General features: G+C 44.3%; 1 protein-coding gene across 6 annotated transcripts in view; it reads left to right on the forward strand.

The window, feature by feature from the left end:
• The window catches only part of ACER2 (alkaline ceramidase 2), a 32,773-nt gene extending 13,526 nt beyond the window's left edge, over positions 1 to 19,247 (forward strand). For 2 of the 6 annotated variants that reach the window (XM_077912117.1, XM_077912112.1), the window contains 4 exons: positions 3,841 to 3,978; positions 10,695 to 10,786; positions 10,957 to 11,094; positions 14,785 to 19,247. In XM_077912117.1, coding sequence (XP_077768243.1) covers positions 3,841 to 3,978; positions 10,695 to 10,786; positions 10,957 to 11,094; positions 14,785 to 14,971 — 555 coding nt within the window. In that variant the 3' untranslated portion in view covers positions 14,972 to 19,247. Of the gene's footprint in view, positions 1 to 3,840; positions 3,979 to 6,478; positions 6,534 to 10,694; positions 10,787 to 10,956; positions 11,095 to 14,784 lie in introns of all 6 variants that reach the window. The other 4 variants (XM_077912116.1, XM_077912113.1, XM_077912114.1 and 1 more) reach the window with 4 other exon arrangements.
• Positions 19,248 to 20,327: the final 1,080 nt, after the last annotated feature.

Here is a 20,327-nt window from a genome sequence, read left to right on the forward strand (position 1 = left end):
TGGGTTAGAATCCTAGCTCCCCTGCTTACAAATGGTGTGACTCGTCTTGACTCTTTCACTTTCTGTTTCCTCATTTGTCAAATTAGGTAAATAATCCTCTTGTGAGAGGATCCTGCAGCATACAGTAGAGTACTAGAAATGTGGCGAGTGCTCAGAGTTAGCTTCCAGTACTACCAGTGGCACGTGGAGAGTTCTGCTTAGCATCTTGGACACACACACACACACACACACACTGAGGGAGAAAATGGAATCATAGAGGTGAATGAGGAAAAGGTGTGTGTTATAGGAAACTGGCGCACTGTAAATAAGGATTTCCAACTTTATTCTGCCTTCAACTTGCCAGTGACAGAGCAAGAAAACCAAACCCCTTTTTGTGGGCCTCACCGCCCAGGACATGGGGACAGGTACAACTCTGAGCCCAAGTGGCAGGCCAGACCAAAGACTTCGCATCAAAACCAGGATTTCTGCAGACCAGGGATTGTGTGGCTTAGCCATCCAAGCTTGCCAGTTAACATCTCTTTTTGTGATCTAGAGTTTGCTGGAATATTTCTAAAACCACATTAAAAGTAGTTCCAATATGAGGCTTCTGGAGAAGGGATAGCAGAGCCTGGTGGTGAAGTGTGTCAGATGGACATGGCTTTGGGTTATAGGGCTTTGTTTTTTTTTTTTAAAGCTCTGGTACCTCATTTTGCTCATCTGTAAACTGGAGATATTAAGAGTACCTTGTGGGGTTAGAAATATAGGGGAGAAATCCTATTAAGTGTAGAGTACAGTGTCTTGTCCAGAGTAAGGACTCAGTAAGTCTAGCAGTTAGTATGACTGGTTAATATGGCAGGTGTTTTGAAGAATGTCTAGAACAGCAGGGAAATTATTAAAGTTTACCATATAAATAGGAATAATTGGCAGGTCAAAAAAATTGTTCTTTTTTCTTGCCTAGAGTATCCTAAGAATCATCAGACACTTAGCTGTTGATGGTTAAGAATTTTTAGACATTTTTGTTTTGAGAAAAAAACCCAAGAACAAAGAACTATTACAGGCTAATTGTTTCCATTTCTTAAAGATTTATCCCACTGTGACTTTTAGGATTTTGCCCTCATTTTGTAATCCAGTTCAGGTTTTGAATCCTGAATTGCCAGGGTGCAGGCTGGGGTCTGGCCATCCTGCTCTAGCTGGAAGACTGGGGGCCAGAGTCTTAGGTCTCTGGGCCAGATCAGTTCCTTACTAATAAAATGACACACCTGGACCTTCCAGGACCAAATGCTGTAATCCTGTGACGATCATGGCCGATTATTCTATATAGATTATATTTTAGTCCTAAAGTATAGTTTAAAAGAGTGGGTCTTAACCAAGAACATTTCCAACCCTTAAGGGACATCTGGGCAGTTCATGGATATGTTTTCGGTGGTTACAATGATGGAGGTTTTATCCTCCATAAAATCCATTTTGCTTTGGAAGAACAAAAGTGTCATCGCTAAGTATTTGCTATATAAACGGGGTGGAGAGTCTGATGGGGTTGCAAACCTCTGCTCTAAAGGGTGGCTAAAGGTAACAACAGTAGCAGCTTTGTTATGTTGGTGGTGTTGGGGCTCTTTTGACTTAGGGGAATCAAGGAAGGCCAAGTGATGGGCATTCCCTGACCTGGTTCCAGTTTGAGCCCAAAATTGGCTGGAAAGTTGAGAACAGGACCAGAGATCACATCAGGGGTTGCCCCACGTCGCTGATAAGACAACAGCCTGTCAAGAAGCCCTCGCTCCTGGACATTCCCAGTTCTTGTACCTAGGACCTCTGGGGACTCTGGGGTCAGCCAGCCTGGCTCTGTGGCTTCTGCCGGTTGCAGATTTGTATGTTCACAGGTTGTTTTGTCGGCTCTTCTTAGAGCACATTCCTCCACACCCTCTGGACCGACATGGGAGGTGTCTGCCTATGTTCTCCTTAAAGAAAACAAGTTTCGTCAGGCTTGCTGCCTTTGAACTATTTGGCAGTACCCTATAGAGCTTTGGGAGATTGCAACACCAGCCTCGTCACTTTTCCCTGAGAGTAGATATTATTCACAATAACGTTACCATTTATTCTCAAACAATGGTAATGATGACAGTGATAGTGGATTTTATTAGCACATACCATGTTACTGGGTACCGGGCACCATGTTAAATGCTCTGATGCTTGTAGGGAACACCATGGGGTAGGGGGTCTTCATTTCCAAAGGGGAAATGTGAGGCTTGGAGGGTTTAGCAATTTGCCAAAAGGTCCCACAGCTACTAAGCAAGGGGAGGAGAAAGTGAACACACATCTGTTAGCTGGAACACCTGTGCTTATATTACTGTGGCTCCAGCTCCCGAACCATTGGTCTAGAGAAGTAATGCAATTTAAAAATGTTTGTTTGTTTGCTAACCCTCTTTTTTTTTCTTTTTTTCTGCTTATCCAATCTAAAAAGGCTGAAAAGCCTTGGTGCAGGTCAAAGAACCTCCATACCCCCTGAAAGAGTGATGGCGGGTCCTTAAGGGCCATTTGCAAGGTGGGAGGAGGGGAGCCGCCTCTGTCATCCTCAGCAGGCAGCCTTTCATCCAGTAGCGAAGGATGCCAGCCAAGGCCAGGAGGAAAACACGACTCTCCTGAGGATTTGCTGCCTGGATTCTTTCCCACATACGTATTTCTTCTCTGGTTGAAGTTCAGGGCTACAATTCCTGTTCCTTCCAGTCAGAAAGTTGGCAGCTCGATCAATGATTTCCTGTGCCTTGATGATAAATGGTTTTCCTCTCGAAGAGATAAATTTGTATTTTGGAGGTTTCGGTGTACTTTGATTTCTTTATAATGGGATTTCATTCAAATGAGTTTCCCAGCTACGACCTGTTCCAGGGCTTTTGGCCAAAGTAAATTGTGCTAATGAGGAATAAAAGAAACTTCAGGAAAATCATGTGCTCCTAAATTTCAGCCATGGATGAGGCCTTGGGGATCATCTAGTCCAGCCTTTTCGTTTCATAGATAAGGAAATGGGAGTCCCAGGGAGAGAAGGACCATGTCCCAGATCACGTCGCCACTTCTGGCTCTTTCTACAGAAAGCACCTCCACTGAGGGATGTGAGGGTGGGATTTTTCCAAGATTGGTCATGTCAAAAACTTGTCAACAGAGTTCCAGTGCATGCTGGGCTGTGAGTTGACAGTAAATATAGACACTTTTAGAATTTTTCCTTAAGCCTTTTAGCTTTATGTGTTAGACACATAGGTTTTTTTCTTTTAAACTAGGGAGCTTTGTGGTTTGTCAGTCGTCCCCGTTTTTCTTGTAAAAGTCCTACACGTTGTTCACCTTGTAGAACAGGGGTCGGAAGGCTAGGTCCCATGAGCCAAATGGGTCCACTGCCTGCTTTTGCAAGTCAAGTTTTATTGGTGTGCAGCCACGCCCACTCACTTACTGCTGCCTACTGAGGCAGACTTAGGTAGCTGCAGAGGTCCTGGGACCTGCAAAAACCCAAAATATTTGCTGTCTTACCCTTTACAGAAAAAGCTTGCTAACCCCTGCCATACAATATATGAAAAAAAATATAGAAAAGTAACACTAACGAAAACAATTATCCATATTTAAGACCCCAGGGACTTAGATGGATTCTCATTTCACCATTCGCTTGGCTAAATATTTTACACATTTTTTGGTTATTTCCTAAGGATAAACTTCTAGAGGTGGAGTTCCTGAACTGGGCATGTGAGTGGGCTTAAGACTCCTGGTACTTAGGGCACAACTTCTTTTCAGCTTATACTCCGCCTGCGGCACCTGTACCTTTGCCAGCATTCACTAAACAAACGAGACCTCCTTTGCTAACAGTTCAGTTTGCTTTCATTGATTCAGGGGCAGGTTCAAGGCGGTGGTCTGCGTCCTTTCTGCAGTTACAACATGCCTGGCGTTTGTCAAGCCTGCCATCAACAACATCTCTCTGATGACCCTGGGGGTTCCATGCACTGTGCTGCTCATTGCAGAGCTAAGGAGGTGGGTACTTTTGTTCTTCCCACCTGCCCCTTTGGCTGACCCTGTGTTGGGAACACACCAGCTTCTGGTTTTTGTTTTGTTTTTGTTTTTATGAAGATTTGAGATAGAAAGATAGCAAGCACACGTGAATGGGGCGGGGGAGGATTGGAGGGGGAGAGGGAGAGAGAGAAAGAGAGAAAGAAAGAACCTCAAGCAGACCCCCTGCGGAGCACAGAGCCTGAGGCAGGCAGGGCTCGATCCCAGGACCCTGAGATCATGACCTGAGCTGAAATCAAGAGTTTGATGCTTAACTGACTGAGCCACCCAGGCTTCCCGCTTCTGGTGTTAATTTGTTTTGTTTTTAACCACACTCAAGTGTGGAAGAGGAGTCTGACTCTTCATGTAAAGTTAGTTCCTGACTGGGTGACTAGAAGCACATTTGATGGCTTGGTTCTAAACATTAAGGGGAGAGGGGAGCAGCTGTTTAGTGGATGCAATGCATCCCAACAATCCAAAGCTAGCTCAGCAGGAACGTCTCAAGGACCTGGTGAGTGCCTAGACCAGCCTGCCTAGCCTTAATTCTGTGCAAAGAATAGATTTGTTTACATGACAAGAATAAGGAGAAGAATCCTAGTGAGGCTATTGCATTTACACGCAGAAGGGGAAACAGAGGTCTATATATGAGGCAACTTTGACTCCAGGTATGGTACCATTGACTGTGCTAGGCTCTCTGACACCTGTCCTGTAAGCCTTTGCTTTTTGCATAAGGATTTTCCTTTGGAAACTTGTCTATTCAAGTTTGGGTTGATATCCAGAGACAGGTTAGCCTTGTATGTGCAGGGCTTCCTTAACCCCCAAATACATCAAACTACTGCCCTTGTTGGAATACTCTGAAAATGCTTTTTCTTTGTGCCCATCTTTATTATTTTTTTTAAGATTTTACTTTTATTTATGAGAGAGAGAGAGAGGGAGGCAGAGACAAAGGGAGAAGCAGGCTCCACAGGGAGCACCATGGGGGACTTGATCTCAGGGCTCTGGGGTGACAACTCCAGTGGAAGGCAGATGCTTAACACTGAGCCATTCAGGTGCCCCCCTGTAAGAAGGCACCCCATCTTTATTTTTTATTTTTTTAAAAATTTTTATTTATTTAAAATAAATAAAACAGAGAGAGAGAGAGAGAGAGGCAGAGACACAGGCAGAGGGAGAAGCAGGCTCCATGCACCAGGAGCCCGACGTGGGATTCAATCCCGGGTCTCCAGGATCACGCCCTGGGCCAAAGGCAGGCGCTAAACCGCTGCGCCACCCAGGGATCCCGGCGCCCCATCTTTAGAAGTGCATTTTAATTCAAGACTTTCTCATTGTTGAGGACATGGAATTTAACTGCTCGATCTTCTGAAGTCTTGTATATCTTACTTTGTGTGTGAGAGTTACTCTGTGTGATGTATTGACAGGTTTCTCTCAGTCTTTGTTCTGAGAGGAGATACATGGTTCTTTCCACTGCTTTGCCTCTGAGGGTTGCTTTGAATGCTGGCAATACCAGGCATGATCAATGGTGATTGAAGAAGTATTTAAGAATACTGGCTGGCCAAGGAAGGATGCTATTGGTCTTGTCTTGTTGGCTTCCTTCAGTAGCCTTGAAGGAGTGGAAAAATAAGAGACTCGTTTCAGAACACTAACCGATTTTGAAGCTCTTCGGAAAACACACAAATTGCCAATAAAGATCTGAAATGGATTTGTAACAGTTTAGTGGCACTGGCTCTTATTAGGCCTGAATTGAGTAGAAGGTCCTGGACTTAGCTAGGTTTCTTGAGAACTCACTTTGTACATAATCACAAAGGAAATCATCTGTTTCATACTTAAAAAAATCTTTGCCCCTGAAAAGCTAGCCACCACTCCAGCTTCTTGGTCTCCGTCATTATATTAATAAATGGCAGCATCAGGGGAAGTATCCCTCCTTTCTGGATCCTTTCTGCTGGGGTCTTTCTGCCTGTGGATCATTCCCTCCATTCTCCTAAACATACTTTACTCCTGTATATTGTCTACTGGGTCCTTAGCCCTCTTTAAATGGTCCCTCCCATTGGCCTGTAAGAACACTGGGGCCTCTCCCATCTTCTCTAGCCCTTAGCCTGGCCTCAGCCCAGGTCTGTCTCCAACCACCACCCTTTCTCTCTTGTCTGTCACAGCCCAAGGTCTTAGAAGTGCTTATTATATATGTAAGTGATCTCTGTGCCCAACATAGGCTCAAACTCAAGACCCCAAGGTCAAGAGTCATATACTCTACCAACTGAGGCAGCCAGGTATCACAACCTAGCATCTTTAAAAGTTATCTTCATCCCTTAGCTCTCATTTCTTCTTTAGCCCAGTGCAATCTAGCTTCTGCCCCACTTCCATGCCTAAGCCCCCCTTGGCTATATGTCCAGGGATGGTTCTTCAGCCCTCCTGTGTCTTATGCGCTCTTCTCTCAGCTGTTTGCAGAATCCACTCCTCTCATCCTTGCCTCATTCTTCCCTATGCCTCCTAGGATGCCACACCCTCCTGGAATTCCGCTCTGCGGCAGCTTCTTTTCAGACTCTCAGGTGAGCTCCTTATTGGCTACATACCTTTGCATGTAGGGGTCCCTTAAGGTGACCTCTCACTTGGCCTGGAAGAGCTCATTGACATTGCACTAATGACTGAATGCATGCAAATGATTCCCAGGTGTGTGTCTGACTCTGTCCTTCCTTCTGCCTCCACTGTGGCACATCTGGCTACCTGCCCAACCTTGGACTCCACCTGTCACAGCCGTTTCGAATTCATCCAGATTCCTGATCTGCTTTTCCAGTCCTGGTTCTCTTGATATTTCCAGCTGCAGTAAATGGGAGCACCATCTACCCATTTGCTCAAGGCAGAAGCCTGGTTTCCTCTCTTCCTTCCCTGAACATCCCCATCTGATCAGTGTCATTCTATTAGTTGACATGACAACTGACATCAAGTTTAATATCCTTAACCTGGCCCATTCTTCTAATAGTCCCAGTCTCTCTCTCTCCTTTTTTTTTTTTTTTTTTTAGCTGACATTGCATTGCTGAAGTTCAAAATCTTAACAGACCCCTGCCTGCTGACCTGTCCTGCATGAAGCTCCCCCTTACACTCTATCCTCTAGCTGTCCCAATCTTCCCTACCCCCAAAGGGGCTTAGCTCTTTCTGTCCCCAGGTCCTTGTTCCTGTTGTACGTACTTTTGGACTCTCCTGTTTGGCTCGCTTCTGACTCATCGTTAACTCACCTGTTTTGTTCAGTTGTTCATAGCATCTCAAGCTTCTTTTCTGGCACCCATCCCAATATTTTAGTAATTAAAAAAAGTTATTTGTGCTGGTTTTTTGTTTAGTGTCTGTCCCTTTTCTTGATGCAGACTCCACAGGCAGGGATAAGGCCCCTATGTTCACTGCCATGTCCCAGTTCCCAGCCGAGTCCCAGCAAGGAAAGAGAAGATGGCTGTTGGCCTGCTTTGATAAAATTCCCAGACGAGGGGATGCTTTTGTTTTTCTTTGCATTTCCTTCCAGGACCTTTCCTGCTATCATTAGCGATGATCTGTGATCTGTAATGGTGGGTGGCAGCTAAATATTTCTCATTGAGCCTCCCTCTGCTCAAAGGAGCTGGGGAAGCTTCTCTTTCCCATTAGCCTTGCTGCTAGAGCTTGTTTCTAGTCTTTTCATATTTTATTTTATTTTTTTTAAAATTTTATTTATTTATTCATGAGAGACACAGAGAGATATATAGAGAGAGGCAGAGACACAGGCAGAGGGAGAAGCAGGCTCCATGCAGGGAGCCTGACGTGGGACTCAATCCTGGGTCTCCAGGACCAGGCCCTGGGCTGAAGGCGGCTAAACCGCTGAGCCACCCAGGCTGCCCTCTTTTCGTATTTTCATTTTCTTTTCTGAACTTTCTTCTCTCAGACCATGAGACAACAAAATTTTATTTCAGGCTATGACCTGATATTTAATGAAATTTGTGTGAATATTACTAAGTGGCTCAGCTGCATATAACATAAAATATTTTAAAAAATTATTTATTCATGAGAGAGAGAGAGAGAGAGAGACAGAGACATAGGCAGAAGGAGAAGTAGGCTCCCTGTGGGAAGCCCGATGCAGGACTTGATCTCCAGGACCCTGGGATCACAACCTGAGCCAAAGGCAGATGCTCAACCACTGAATCACCTAGGTGCCTCACATTCAACATATTTTATTTTATTTATTTTTAAGATTTTATTTAATCATGTGAGACACAGAGAGAGGCAGAGACATAGAGGGAGAAGCAGGCTCCCCACGGGGAGCTGGATGTGGGACTCAATCCCAGGACCCCAGGATCATGACCTCAGCCAAAGGCAGATACTCAACCACTGAGCCACCCAGGCATCCCTAACATATTTTCAAGTAGGTGCTTTTTTACTGAGTATAGGAGACAACTTTGAGAATACAACAAAGGGTTAAGAAGAGGAGAACTGCAGTTATCAGCTCAGGTTTTTTTTATCCTAGAATTGGGTCCTATTGTATATATCACTTTTGTTCTGCTTTTCTCATTTAATCTCACATTGAGTCAAGTACAGATAGGCCTGGTCAGCAGCAGGTAGCAGGAGCTCTCCCTCTATGAACAGAGGAAGGGGCAGTCCCAGGGCACCCTGAGATGCTGATTGGGCAGGGCTTTCCCCACACATGACTCCTCACTCGGCATTCTGCTTCTCTTGCCACTTGGCACATGCACTGCCTCTCCAGCATATTGAGGAATGTTCTGGTGTGTTCCTTAAGCAAAAGATTCTAGGTTTAATTGAATTGAGTGTACCAAATTGTCTATAGTTGTTGACACTTATTTTTATCCACATTCATTTTATCTTTTACAATAGCAAGGCAAGAGGCCTGTTCATTTTGCCTTCCACAGGGCCTAGCATGCATTCAGAGAATTTGGTACTGAATCAACGTGGTTGCTGTTGTTGTTTTTTTGAAGTCTGAGGAAAAAAATGTGTTTCTTAGATCACTGGAATCCAATTAACATTTTCTTTTACTTCCTTGTTTTATTTATTCATTCAGCAAGCATTGCTTTCATGTCTATTCTGGGCCAGGCACTGCATATACTTGGTGAAAAGCAGGTAGAGTTCCTATTCTCTTTGAGCTTCCCGTCTAGTCGGATACTAGACCTTCAATCACACAATCACACAAATGAAAACTGTATCAGCTTGTGATGAGTGTTATGAAGGAAAATGGTGGGCACTCATGGTATGGACAATGTAACAGGGGTGGGGGCTGTCAGAGAAGGTCTATTTGAGAAGGCACCCTGGAAGCCGAGACCTGAGGAGGCAGAGAAAGCTGAGCTGAGAGAGAGGAGGAGCCTCCGAGGGTGAGCTGCCCAACAAAGCTAAGTAGGAATTTAGTGTCTCCAGTTCTGGGCCTCTCTCGAAAAGTGTTTCAAGGAATGCATTTAGCTCTCCTACAACAGGGTATTTCTGTTTGTGTTTTTTGAGTTGGCCTTTCTGAACCTATTTCCCATCCTGTTTTCACTGATGCTTGTGCCAATGCTTCTGTCAGGTGGCTGGGAAAGGTACCAACCAGTCAGGCTTTTGACATTTATACAACAAATATGAACAAATAGATGTGGCTTCTTCTCAGGTGCAGAGGTTACACATTGGACTCTGGGTCCCGAGAGGGAGCTTAGCTGACCCGGGAGCGGTCTGTGGAGTGAAGGAGAGCCTGAGGGAGAGCTGAGAAGAACCCTCAGCCACCAGCTGCCTCTGAGCATGCCTCCCTAGGAATGGAAGTCACCCTCCTTTATGAACAATTCAAGAACGAGGGAGGGAAATGACAATGGAAATTTCTTTGGGCTCTTAGGATTTGTTTCTGAAAAGCATTTTGTCCCAGTGTATGTGAGAGCTCACTTTTTTATTCAGCAAATCAGGGGAACCCTCCGTGTTCCATGCTGTTTCAGGGGAAGACCAACTGTCAGCAGGTAAAACATGGAGGATGCTAGAGGGGTTATAATCCCTACAGAGAAAATTGGAGGAGAGAAAAGGAAATGGAGGTGGGGTTGGGAGCGTCACTTAGCGGGTGGAGACAGGTGGTGCGATTGTTAACAACAGTGGTCAGGAAAGGGCTTACTGAGTGACATTAAGCAGAGACTTGGGAGACAGTGAACCACATAAATATGTGAGGAAGAGCACTCCAGGTGGCAGGAACAGTCAATGCTAAGGTCTGGGGAACATGCCAGGGATATTTGAGGAGCGCAAGGAGCCCTGGGGCAGGGGGTGTGCAGTTGATGAGCAGAGGTGGCAAGGGGCAGTGTAAATAGAAGAGCAAGTGGAGGGCAGAGAACAAGCCAGCACACGTGGGGCCTTGTGGCTCCTGGGAACATGTTGGCTTTCCCTCTGGTTAAGTGGAAGACAGAGGGAGGCTTTGAGCAGAGCACTGAGAGTGGACTGTAGGAGCAGGGGCAGGAGGAGGCAGTTGCCATAACTCAGGCAGGAAATGATGGTGGCTGGACTCAGGTGGAGGTGGTGGGAAGGGTATATAGTTTTTGGGTATATAGTGAAGGTAGAGCTGATGGGTTGCATGTGGCGTGTGTGGACAAGTACAGTGACTAAGATACTGGCCTTGAGCTTCTGAAGAGCGTGGAAGGCTCTTTGCCTGAGCTGGCTGGGAGGAGAGCAGATCTTGGGCAGGAGGAGAGATTAGGAGTTCATTATGGACATGTTAAATTTAGGTCTGTGTTGCACAGGGGGAGACACGTCCAGAAGGTAGCTGGCTATGGGAGTCTGGAGTCAGGGAGAGACCAGGGTATGAACACGGCTTTGGGAGTCATCTGCACATGTTATGTATGGCATCCACGTCCACAAGCTTGTGGGGTGACAGGATGTGGGGTTGGACCTCCAGTGCCGAGAGGCTGGGGTGGGGGGGTTGTGAGGAGCCAGAAAAGATTGGCCAGCAAGGCAGGTGGCAGCCCAGACTGAGGGTGACTTGTTTTCTGGGTCCCTGTGCAGGTGTGACAATGTGCGTGTCTTTAAACTGGGCCTCTTCTCTGGCCTCTGGTGGACCCTCGCGCTCTTCTGCTGGATCAGTGACCGAGCCTTCTGTGAGCTGCTGTCCTCCTTCCACTTTCCCTACCTGCATTGCGTGTGGTAAGTGCCAGCGACCAGACCGCAGTCTTCATCCGCCCATGGGTGGGCACTCTCTTCCTTGTAGGGAACGCAGGTGTGCAAGAGGACGGAGCACGGCCTGAGCGCTCTTCTCTCCTCACAGAAACGGTCAGATCTTTTGGAAGCAATGGAAAGTATTGTCAAAAGCAGAATAGGCTCTGGGGAGCAGGCTTAGCCAGATCAGAAAGACCTAATTGTGTGAGGTTCAAGTCTGCGGTCTCTTACCTCTAGTTCCATTACTAAAGCAGAAAGGAGCTTGAAAGCTGAATCCGTAACCTGAACTCTAGCTAGATCTCTGGGGGTGGGATGGGGGTGGGGAAGGCTTGGGACAGAAGTGATGTGGGGACTGAGATGCTCAAGTGACCGGGTGAAGGCAACACAGGTCATTTGGGGACAGTCTCACCCCTTCACTTAACAGGTAGAGGTAGATGCCCAGAGAGGTGAATTAATTGTTCATGATTGCTCACCTGGGAGTTCAGTCATGGGAATTGGAGCATCTATGCATTGGAATGCTCAGGATATGTGGTTAAGTTTAAGAAAAAAAAAAAAAAAAAAAAAAAAAACAACAGCAAACAGTTTATTAAACAGCCTGCAGAATCCTACACTCAGCTGAGAAGTTGAGTGGTTTCTTCCTCTGAACTGCTTCAGCTCCAAACCAGAATCCTGATTTCCTCGGTCCTCCAGGACTTCTGATTGCAAAAGAGAGCAAGGGCCAAGGGAAATCTGCTTTAGGATGTCCCTTATAAATTGAAAGCACCCAGGGAGAATTCTAGTGGTAAGGAGTTGGAAAAGCTTTATTAGATCCAAGATTCGGAAGAAGCTTGACTTCTATCAGGAAATGCCTGAAACTCGTGTAAATTGCCTTGAATGTGGGAACTTGTATATATTTAGCATGATACCCAACCTGCTCTCAGTTTAAGGCTCCGGGACTCCCAGGACTGTTTTCCAAAAGACAATACAATGTAAAACAGCACAAACTGGAGATTCCAGTCTCAGGGTCCTTTTCCTGATATTTTTTAGGTTCAACCTCAACTCACACTAGTGAATTTATGCACTATAGATTTGCTGAGTTATAATGGAGATCATAAAATGCAGATTTTAAGTGTGTACTTTAATGAGTTTTGATAAATGTATACATGTATATAAAAAAGACTTCATTCAAGGTACTATATAAGTACATTTTTAATCAAGTTTCTTGGTAATGTCAGCAATTTAAGCAAAATTCAAAAAGTAAGTTGTAATTAACTAAACTTAGTTTCTGAGTTTGAGAAATTAAGCAGGAGGTACACCACAGTTGAACCATGTTTTTAGCTCAGTTATGATGTTTTAAGAACAAATTTAAGCAGAGTAGTATAGAGAGGCTCTCATAATTCTGTCCACCAAAGAGTGATAACAATTGTTAACAACCTAAAGTTTATTCCTCCAGACTTTAAGATTATTTTTAAGTAATCTCTGCACCTAACATAGAGCTCGAACTGATAACCCCAAGATCAAGAGTCACATGCTCCATCAGCTGAACCACCCAGGTGTCCCTCCTTCCAGATTTTTAAAAAAGATTATTTGAGAGAGACCAAGCACACATGCACAAGAGAGAGGGGTGTGTCGGAGGGACAAAAGGAGAGGGAGAGAGAAACTGGAGCAGATTCCACACAGATCTCAAGATAGGGCTCGACCTTACGACGCTGAGATCATGACCTGAACCAAAACCAAGAGTTGGCTGCTTAATGGATATACCACCCAAGAACCCCACCTTCCAGATTTTTCACGTCTATTTCTCTAACTCTACCTTTTAAAAAATAAATATATCATTCTATACATGCTCCAAACTTTTTTTTTTTTTAATAGGATGGTGGACAACTTTCCTTACCAATGCATATGTATTACCTTTCATATTTTTGTGTCCAATTAATATTTCATAGTATGGATGCTTTATAAATCATTTAGCCAAACTATTAATGGATAATTATTTGTTCACATGCCTAAACATTTCCTTAGGTTAAATTTTATACATCTATACCTATATATAGAGATATCTGTATCTATAAATGCAGGTACAAGTATAGATCTCTATCTCCAAATCTAGGGAGAGTATATTAATGAACACTTTCTGTTAGAGTCTATAATATCTAATATATATGAAAGTATAGGTAAAAGGCATTAGCTCTTAAATGTTATTAACCTGATTAAAAATATTTTCCTGTCTTTGTAAAGTTAGAATTATTGTTGAGCATCTTTTCCATTGTAATTTTAAGGTGTATATTTCTTTTTTTTTGAAAGGTACCTTTTCATTTGCCTTCTCTGTGGAGTTTTTTCTATTTTAAAAAATTTATATCTAGCATATCTAGCACCTAGTGCCTGGCACATAGTCACCAGTCATTAGTGTCCAATAGCTGTATGTATTATGCACATTTGCATCATTTTCAAGAGTATAGGGAATACTACATTAAGCCCTCATGGAGGCAACATCCAGCTTCAGTGCTTATCAGCCTGAGGCCAGTCTCACTCCTGTCATTCTCACCCACTGCCTGCTCCCCTACCGATTCTTTTAAGGGGCATGCTGTGAAATGATTAGTTTTTGAGAGTTATTTGGAATGTAGGGATTTTATTTTTATTTTCTGAGAGACATAGAGAGAATGTGTGCATGAGTAAAGGGAGTGGGCAGAGGGGGAGAGAGAATCCTGTGCAGGCTCCATGCTCAGTAGAGAGCCTGATGTGGGGCTGGATCCCACCCCCCTCTTAGATCATGACCTGAGGTGAAATCAAGAGTCAGCTGCTTAATAGCTGGAAACCCACCCAGGTGCCCTGGAATATAAGGATTTTACTTTAATTAAAAAAAAAATTAAAATAGAATTTAAATTCAATTAATTAACATATAATGTATTATTGGTTTCAGAGGTAGAGGTCAGTGATTCATCAGTCTTGAATATAAGGACTTTAACTCTTTGGTCATACGGTACAAATATTCCCCCCTCCCCTTTTCCATTTATCTTTCAGAATAGAATGAGTTTGGTGCCATCTTGGTTTTAAAGATTCCTGTTCTCACACCTGTCAGTCTTTTCCTATAGGAATCCTGGACTTTGTTTCATTCTCAGAACGGCTGCCCCCACCAGAGTTTATGAAAGTGGTTTCTTTGATTATATTTAAAAAAACATTTTAAGTCTTTCATTCATCTGGAATGGAATTCCACTCTAGGGTAGAAAGAAGGATTACATGCTTCTAGATGGTCCCTTGCTTGATAAAGATTCATGTTAAAATTTTTACAGACACAGTAGAGTAAAAAAGTTTCCCTACTAAAACTAGTAGTTTAATTGGTATAAAAGGATTCCTAGTAAAAGGCAGAAACTATGTATATGCAACATTGCAGTAAGAAGGTGGGATCTCATCAGATGTCAGTTCCATCTTCCTAGCACCTGTTTTAAATCCTTGGGCCTCAGTCTTTGGGGGTTGAGCCAAAGACTGTTACCAGGTGGAATATTTTAGAACTTTCCAGAGCAGGCCCCATTGGTTCCAGATTTGTTGGTCTCCAGCAATGCGGGAGACTGTCCTGACGGGAAGAGGCGCTGGCCTGTGGTTACCTCGGGGAGGTGGGCTGGGCCAGAGTGCTGGGCAGGCTCACCCAGGGCGGCAGCTCTGTTTACCTGTTCGGGGCTCACATCCTGTATCCTTCTGCAGGCACATCCTCATCTGCCTTGCTGCCTACCTGGGCTGCGTATGCTTTGCCTACTTTGATGCTGCTTCCGAGATCCCCGAGCAGGGCCCCGTCATCAAGTTCTGGCCCAGCGAGAAATGGGCCTTCATCGGGGTCCCCTACGTGTCCCTCCTGTGTGCCAGCAAGAAGTCACCGGTCAAGATCACGTGATGGGGAGGCTGGCTTCTCTGCTTGCTTTTCCCTCCTGCATCGGGCTTGCCAGTGAAGACAGCAGGGGGCTTGTAGAGTAGGGGGAGGGCCTGTCTTTTTGGTATTCTGTTCCCTTGGGCTCTAACTAGTGTGGCCGTGGCCTACCAGGACTCCACTGTGCAGGGGGAAGGGTGTCTTCCCCTTTCCCGAAATTGGAAAGTGGAGGGCTCAGGGGCACCAGGTAGATCTCCTCAGCGTCCCTTCCAGATGCAGGGACCTGTTGCGGCAGAGGCAGAGCAGTCCCTCAGTGGGGGTGGGGCTCATTTCCCAGCGGGGGTTTACTTGAGACTCTGTGGCCCCCTGTACTCTCGGAGGAGACTCCTGCTCACAGATATAGCCTGCAACAGGCAAGACCCACTGACCGATGGAACATGCCAGGGATTTTCATTTGGGGAAATGGCCCTAGAATAAAACCAAGCCAATGAAACCCACGAGGCCACTCGTCCACCTGGAACTCACAGTAACCAAGTTTATGTGCGCTTGCGAATCCTTTACTACCTCTGCTGAGAGCCGGGGACCTCAGAGGAGGGTGAAGTGGACAAAAAGACCCTCTGTGCCAAAAGCTACACTTCACATTGAGCCATTCTCGAAGATGAGCACAATTTTCAAACGTTGACATTGTTGGCGGTCTGGCCCAGTCACCTCAGACACGGAGAACAGGTGTGGGGTGATCTGGCTGCACACAGACCCCTGCCCCTTACTGCTGAGCTTTGGTCAAGGCCTCCTGTTTGGTCAAGGGAGCTGGGGGTATGAATCCTGGTTCAACATCTGGAGCAAACTTGAAGTTCTGGAAGCTTATGCTGATCGGAAGCCTTCTGTATGCTCTTCCATGCTGGAAGTTATCCTCTAAAACCTAGCCTCTTTTTCATCCCCTATTTCCTGAGGGAATAGGTGGCTTCCTCAAGCATCTGACAGCTGCTTCTCCAGTCCTGCAGTGACTAGTCGCTGGCTCCCCAGGTTGCTGCTGCAGTGGGCAAGTTTGAGTTTTTCCTCAGCAGAAGTGACACTGGCTACGGCTAACCTCTTCATTGAGCTGAATGAAGATTCCAGAATTGTCAGCAAGGTGTGAGGGGGTAGGCATGACCTCAGGGATACTCACTGGAACTCCCACATCTCCTGCTTTGCAACATTGCATGGTAAAGGAAGACAGGACACACGTGTCCTGGTGAGGACAGGAGTCCGTAGCTAAGGATCTGAGAGCTGGACAGTACCAGTCTTTGGCATGTCTAGGAACTCTTGCTCTAATCAGAATTTGTACAGGATCCTAGGTGAAGAGCCCAACAAGGAACAATGAATTGAGAGTTTAAAAAAGGAAAGGCTTTATTCTACTTTTGTGGTTTTCAAGTTATTTGTAGCAGAACCCTATTTAAAGTAAGAAATCTTGATGGAACCCAAACCTGAGAACTATGTTGTGATCTATTTGTTTAAATTTATTTTAAGGTTGAACTTATATATTTCCTTAATATCATGCAGTGAAAATGCAAGTTAAATTGGTTTCTGTGGTAAAAAATTTGGTATTGAATGAGCGTACCTGTTTATTATGGTTTAAAAATGTGCTTTGAAAAATAGTATTTATGTATTTGTGGGACCTTCAAATGCACCTCTGATACCTAGATGGTTCTGTGGTTCATGGAACCACCTAGAGTTTTAGAACTACTGTTAAGTCCTTTGGTTTCAAGTCTAGAATTTTTTTAAAGGGAAATGTCAGTCCTCGCTTCAGATGGACTTACTAGGCATGGATTCTGGGCTCATCCATTCCTGCAGTATACAAATGCTCCAAAGTAGGGGGAAGCTTTGATGTACTTTAAGCCCAGCTGTCTTAGTGTGGAAGCATAGATGAGGAGAGGCAGGGGGTGTGGGAAGTGTTTGCATTCTCTATGAGGTTTAATTTCTGTTTAGGGCTCCTCAGTGATGGGAACATTATTCCAGCAATCAAGAAGGGAGGAGGTCTCCCTATCAGGGAGGGAGGGTGGGTCACTGGGGAATATCACCTCCAGCTTCAACACTTTGACCTTGCTCTTCTGGAAGTTTCCAAGTGTCCTTTAGAAACACGGATAAAATGTGACTGCTGGAAATAAGTGGCCCAACTCACAGGGCTGTTTCCATCCATCTTCTACAAGACAAAGGACTTAACATGTCAGAAAGGAGGTTTTTCCTGTAAAAAACAAAAACCCAAAAAACAACCCTCCCCAAAAAAACCAGAAGGCCTTTCTAGATATTGGTTTTAATGAGTTAAGGACTGATAAAGAAGTATGGAATGGGGTAGATTTGAGAACAAAAGCATTACTGTTGAACAAAAATCACTATAGCTCTTAGCATGAAGATGGTGAATCAAGAAAGTAGGAGTTGAACAGTTTTTTTTTTTTAAGATTTTATTTATTCATGAGAGACACACACACAGAGAGAGAGAGAGAGAGAGAGGGAGGCAGAGACACAGGCAGAGGGAGAAGCAGGCTCCATGCCAGGAGCCCGACGCAGGACTCGATCCTGGGACTCCAGGATCAGGCCCCAGGCCGAAGGGAGGCGCTAAACAGCTGAGCCACCAAGGGATCCCAAAGTTGAACAGTTCTATTTAAAGTTAGACTTATGGCATCATTCATATTTATACTTATGATGCTTTGATAGTACTACACAGTCTTGAAAGAAATTTGGAAAACTATAGGAAAGTTGAAGAGAAAAAAAGTCTGTATTTTCCAAGGACAATCATTGTTAATATTTTGGTATTTTGGTGTATTCCTCCCCCGACCTGCCTCGAGTTGTAAATAGATGCCTTTTAGAGTGGACAGTTCATACGGTAACTTGAATGGAATGTAAATACCAGTTGTGTATATTTCATGAGGAGCAGCTTTTGGAATACACTCGTGTTAGCTATACACTTGAGAGCTCATCACTGGATTCTGACTTACTGCTGAGTCTTCTTTTTAAATTGAGCCTGACATGAATAGGTCCTAAGAAATAATGAACTGAATTCTCCTTTTGATAGGCCTCTGCTCTTGGATTCGTGAGCTGCTAAAAATAGGGCTCTACAGTTTTTTTTTTTCCCCCAAAAGTAAAAAAAAAAAAAAAAAAAAAAAAGCGAATAGCTTATTAATTGATGTGCAGTCAGGAATCTTTTTGGTTTTTTCCCCTAATCATACAGGGAAGTGGAGATTTGCCATTTGGGAGTTAGGTCATGGCAGTTACTCATCATGGCTGTCAGATTTTTGTTCTCCTTAGAATTTGCCAAGATCGATTACCAGCAGGAATTGGATCTAGGATATTAAACATTACTATCCTAGTTAGCAAGCAATCATTTAAGTCAGTGATTCTTATTTTCAATCAAACACTGAGTGGTGATTCTTTTGGAAAAAATCTTTTCTCCTCTTTATGATTAGGATTATGGTATTAGCACTTCAGTGACTATATTTAAGGCATATGATGGGGAAGAGATACCTGAATCTATTTGGTAACAGGCTGCATTTTGGGAGAAACTATGCCTGTCCCTCTGATGAGTGCCTAAAATATTAATTGTGGATGAAAGATGTCCTGTTGGGGGAAATCTAAGCTTGATGGACATCAAGCGCAGACTTTCTAAATATACAGTAACTTGTTATTTTTATCATATTTCTCAGGTGTGTGAAAACTTCTCATCAGTTCATCATGCTTACGTGAGCCAGGGCCCTGTCGGAGGCTCTGAGCACGGGAGGGAGTCTTCCTTGGCTCTTCATCCCATGGGGCTGACATGCAACCATCCCTGGGGGAAAGGGAAGGGCTGAAGCTTGTCCAACAGGATCCCCTCTCATAGCTCCTTTTCCCCAAATGAGCTGGGAACCTTTCATTGCCAGCTCTTTGCCTCGGTGCTGCCCTTCCAGCTGGCCAAAGAGAATTCACAGGCCAGATTGGGGTTCTCAATGAATTTTGTGGTTATTCTCCTACAGACAAAACAAAAAGGCCTCTATTCTAAAGGACTAATTGAATGGTTTCTTTCTCTACATGTTAAACCAGATTGTGGACTATTTTATAATCACAGTGTGTAATCAGAGCATATATAGTATTTTCAGATATATCCCTTGTTTTATACTTTATATAGTTGTGCCATATAAGGGTGGTATGCCCACTGCCTGTGGTAGCATTTAGTCTCCATTGCTTTGGGAGTGATTTTGAGCCTTTTGAAATGGAGCTTTTGCACTTTATGCTATTTTTGTGAACTAGGACCGTTACATTCGATATTAAAGCCCTAAGTGGCATTTTCTGTGAATATGTATGTTTGTCTTTATTTCCAAAATGACTTCTGAAATAGTTGAAAATGAAAAATGTATTTAATGGGTTGTCAAACAAGGCACATTTTCCCAGATTAATTTGTTAATGAATTGGGTATCGTTTTTAAGCATACTTTGGATTAGCGTAGCTGTTCTCGGAGCTGTGACATTAACACACCTAGTACTTCCAGCATAAGGTGCCTAAGTGCATACTGAATGACTTCATTTTGCAGGAAAATTATGTACCCATTTTTCTTAATTCTCTGTGACCATTTTTTTTAATTATTAAAGATGTCATAGATCATCGTATTTAAAAGAACAACGTGACCACCAAAAGAAACTGGATGAGTATTATCGGTGTCATTAACAGTGGGGTTTTTAGACTTTTTTTCTGGCCTGGGTGAGGGGATAAGGAATGGCCAGAGAGCCTTTTGACAGTCTGGTGGGAGTGGGGAGTCTTCTAGGGAAGTGCCTATACGTGTAACTTTCTGGGAATTCAAGTGTCCCTAGAAGCCACCCAAGTAAAGAACTCCTCCTGCAGGATGGGGCACTAGACTGTTACCTCCACAGGTCTGCTTTCCCTACACCCTCTAAAACCAGTGCTCCGCCCCGCCCCCCCCTCCTCTAGGTGTGGACTTTCCATTAGGAGGGGCTGGAGGGGGCCAGACCAGGGTCCCTGGGATGTGCCCTTCAAGTGTCCTCAACAATATGGGAGCTTACATTTTCCTCAAAGCTCTTTCCTGGTTTATAGTTTCAGATACTCCATAAGATTGTATCTGGGTCTGTCCTATTATTCCGTCTTTTGGATTATTGGATTTTTCCATAATAAAATTTAAGAGGTACAACATTTGGGGTTTTTTGCCCTTCATTCTCTGTGGGGTGGGGCTCAGCCTCCTTCCTGCCCCGACCTGAGTGCCGGCTGCCTTTCTCCCCAAGTTAGGGGTTTCTTCTTTTTCTTCTTGGCTTCAAGTGGCCACTTCGGTTTCTAACAGGCTCCAGGCCTGGTGATGCCCCACTTACCTGGGAAGCCTCTCTGGGTAGTAACTCATAAAAAAGGGAAAGAAAGATCAACCTCTCAT

Source organism: Canis aureus, chromosome 10 (assembly GCF_053574225.1).
Source record: "Canis aureus isolate CA01 chromosome 10, VMU_Caureus_v.1.0, whole genome shotgun sequence".
Lineage (NCBI taxonomy): Eukaryota > Metazoa > Chordata > Mammalia > Carnivora > Canidae > Canis > Canis aureus.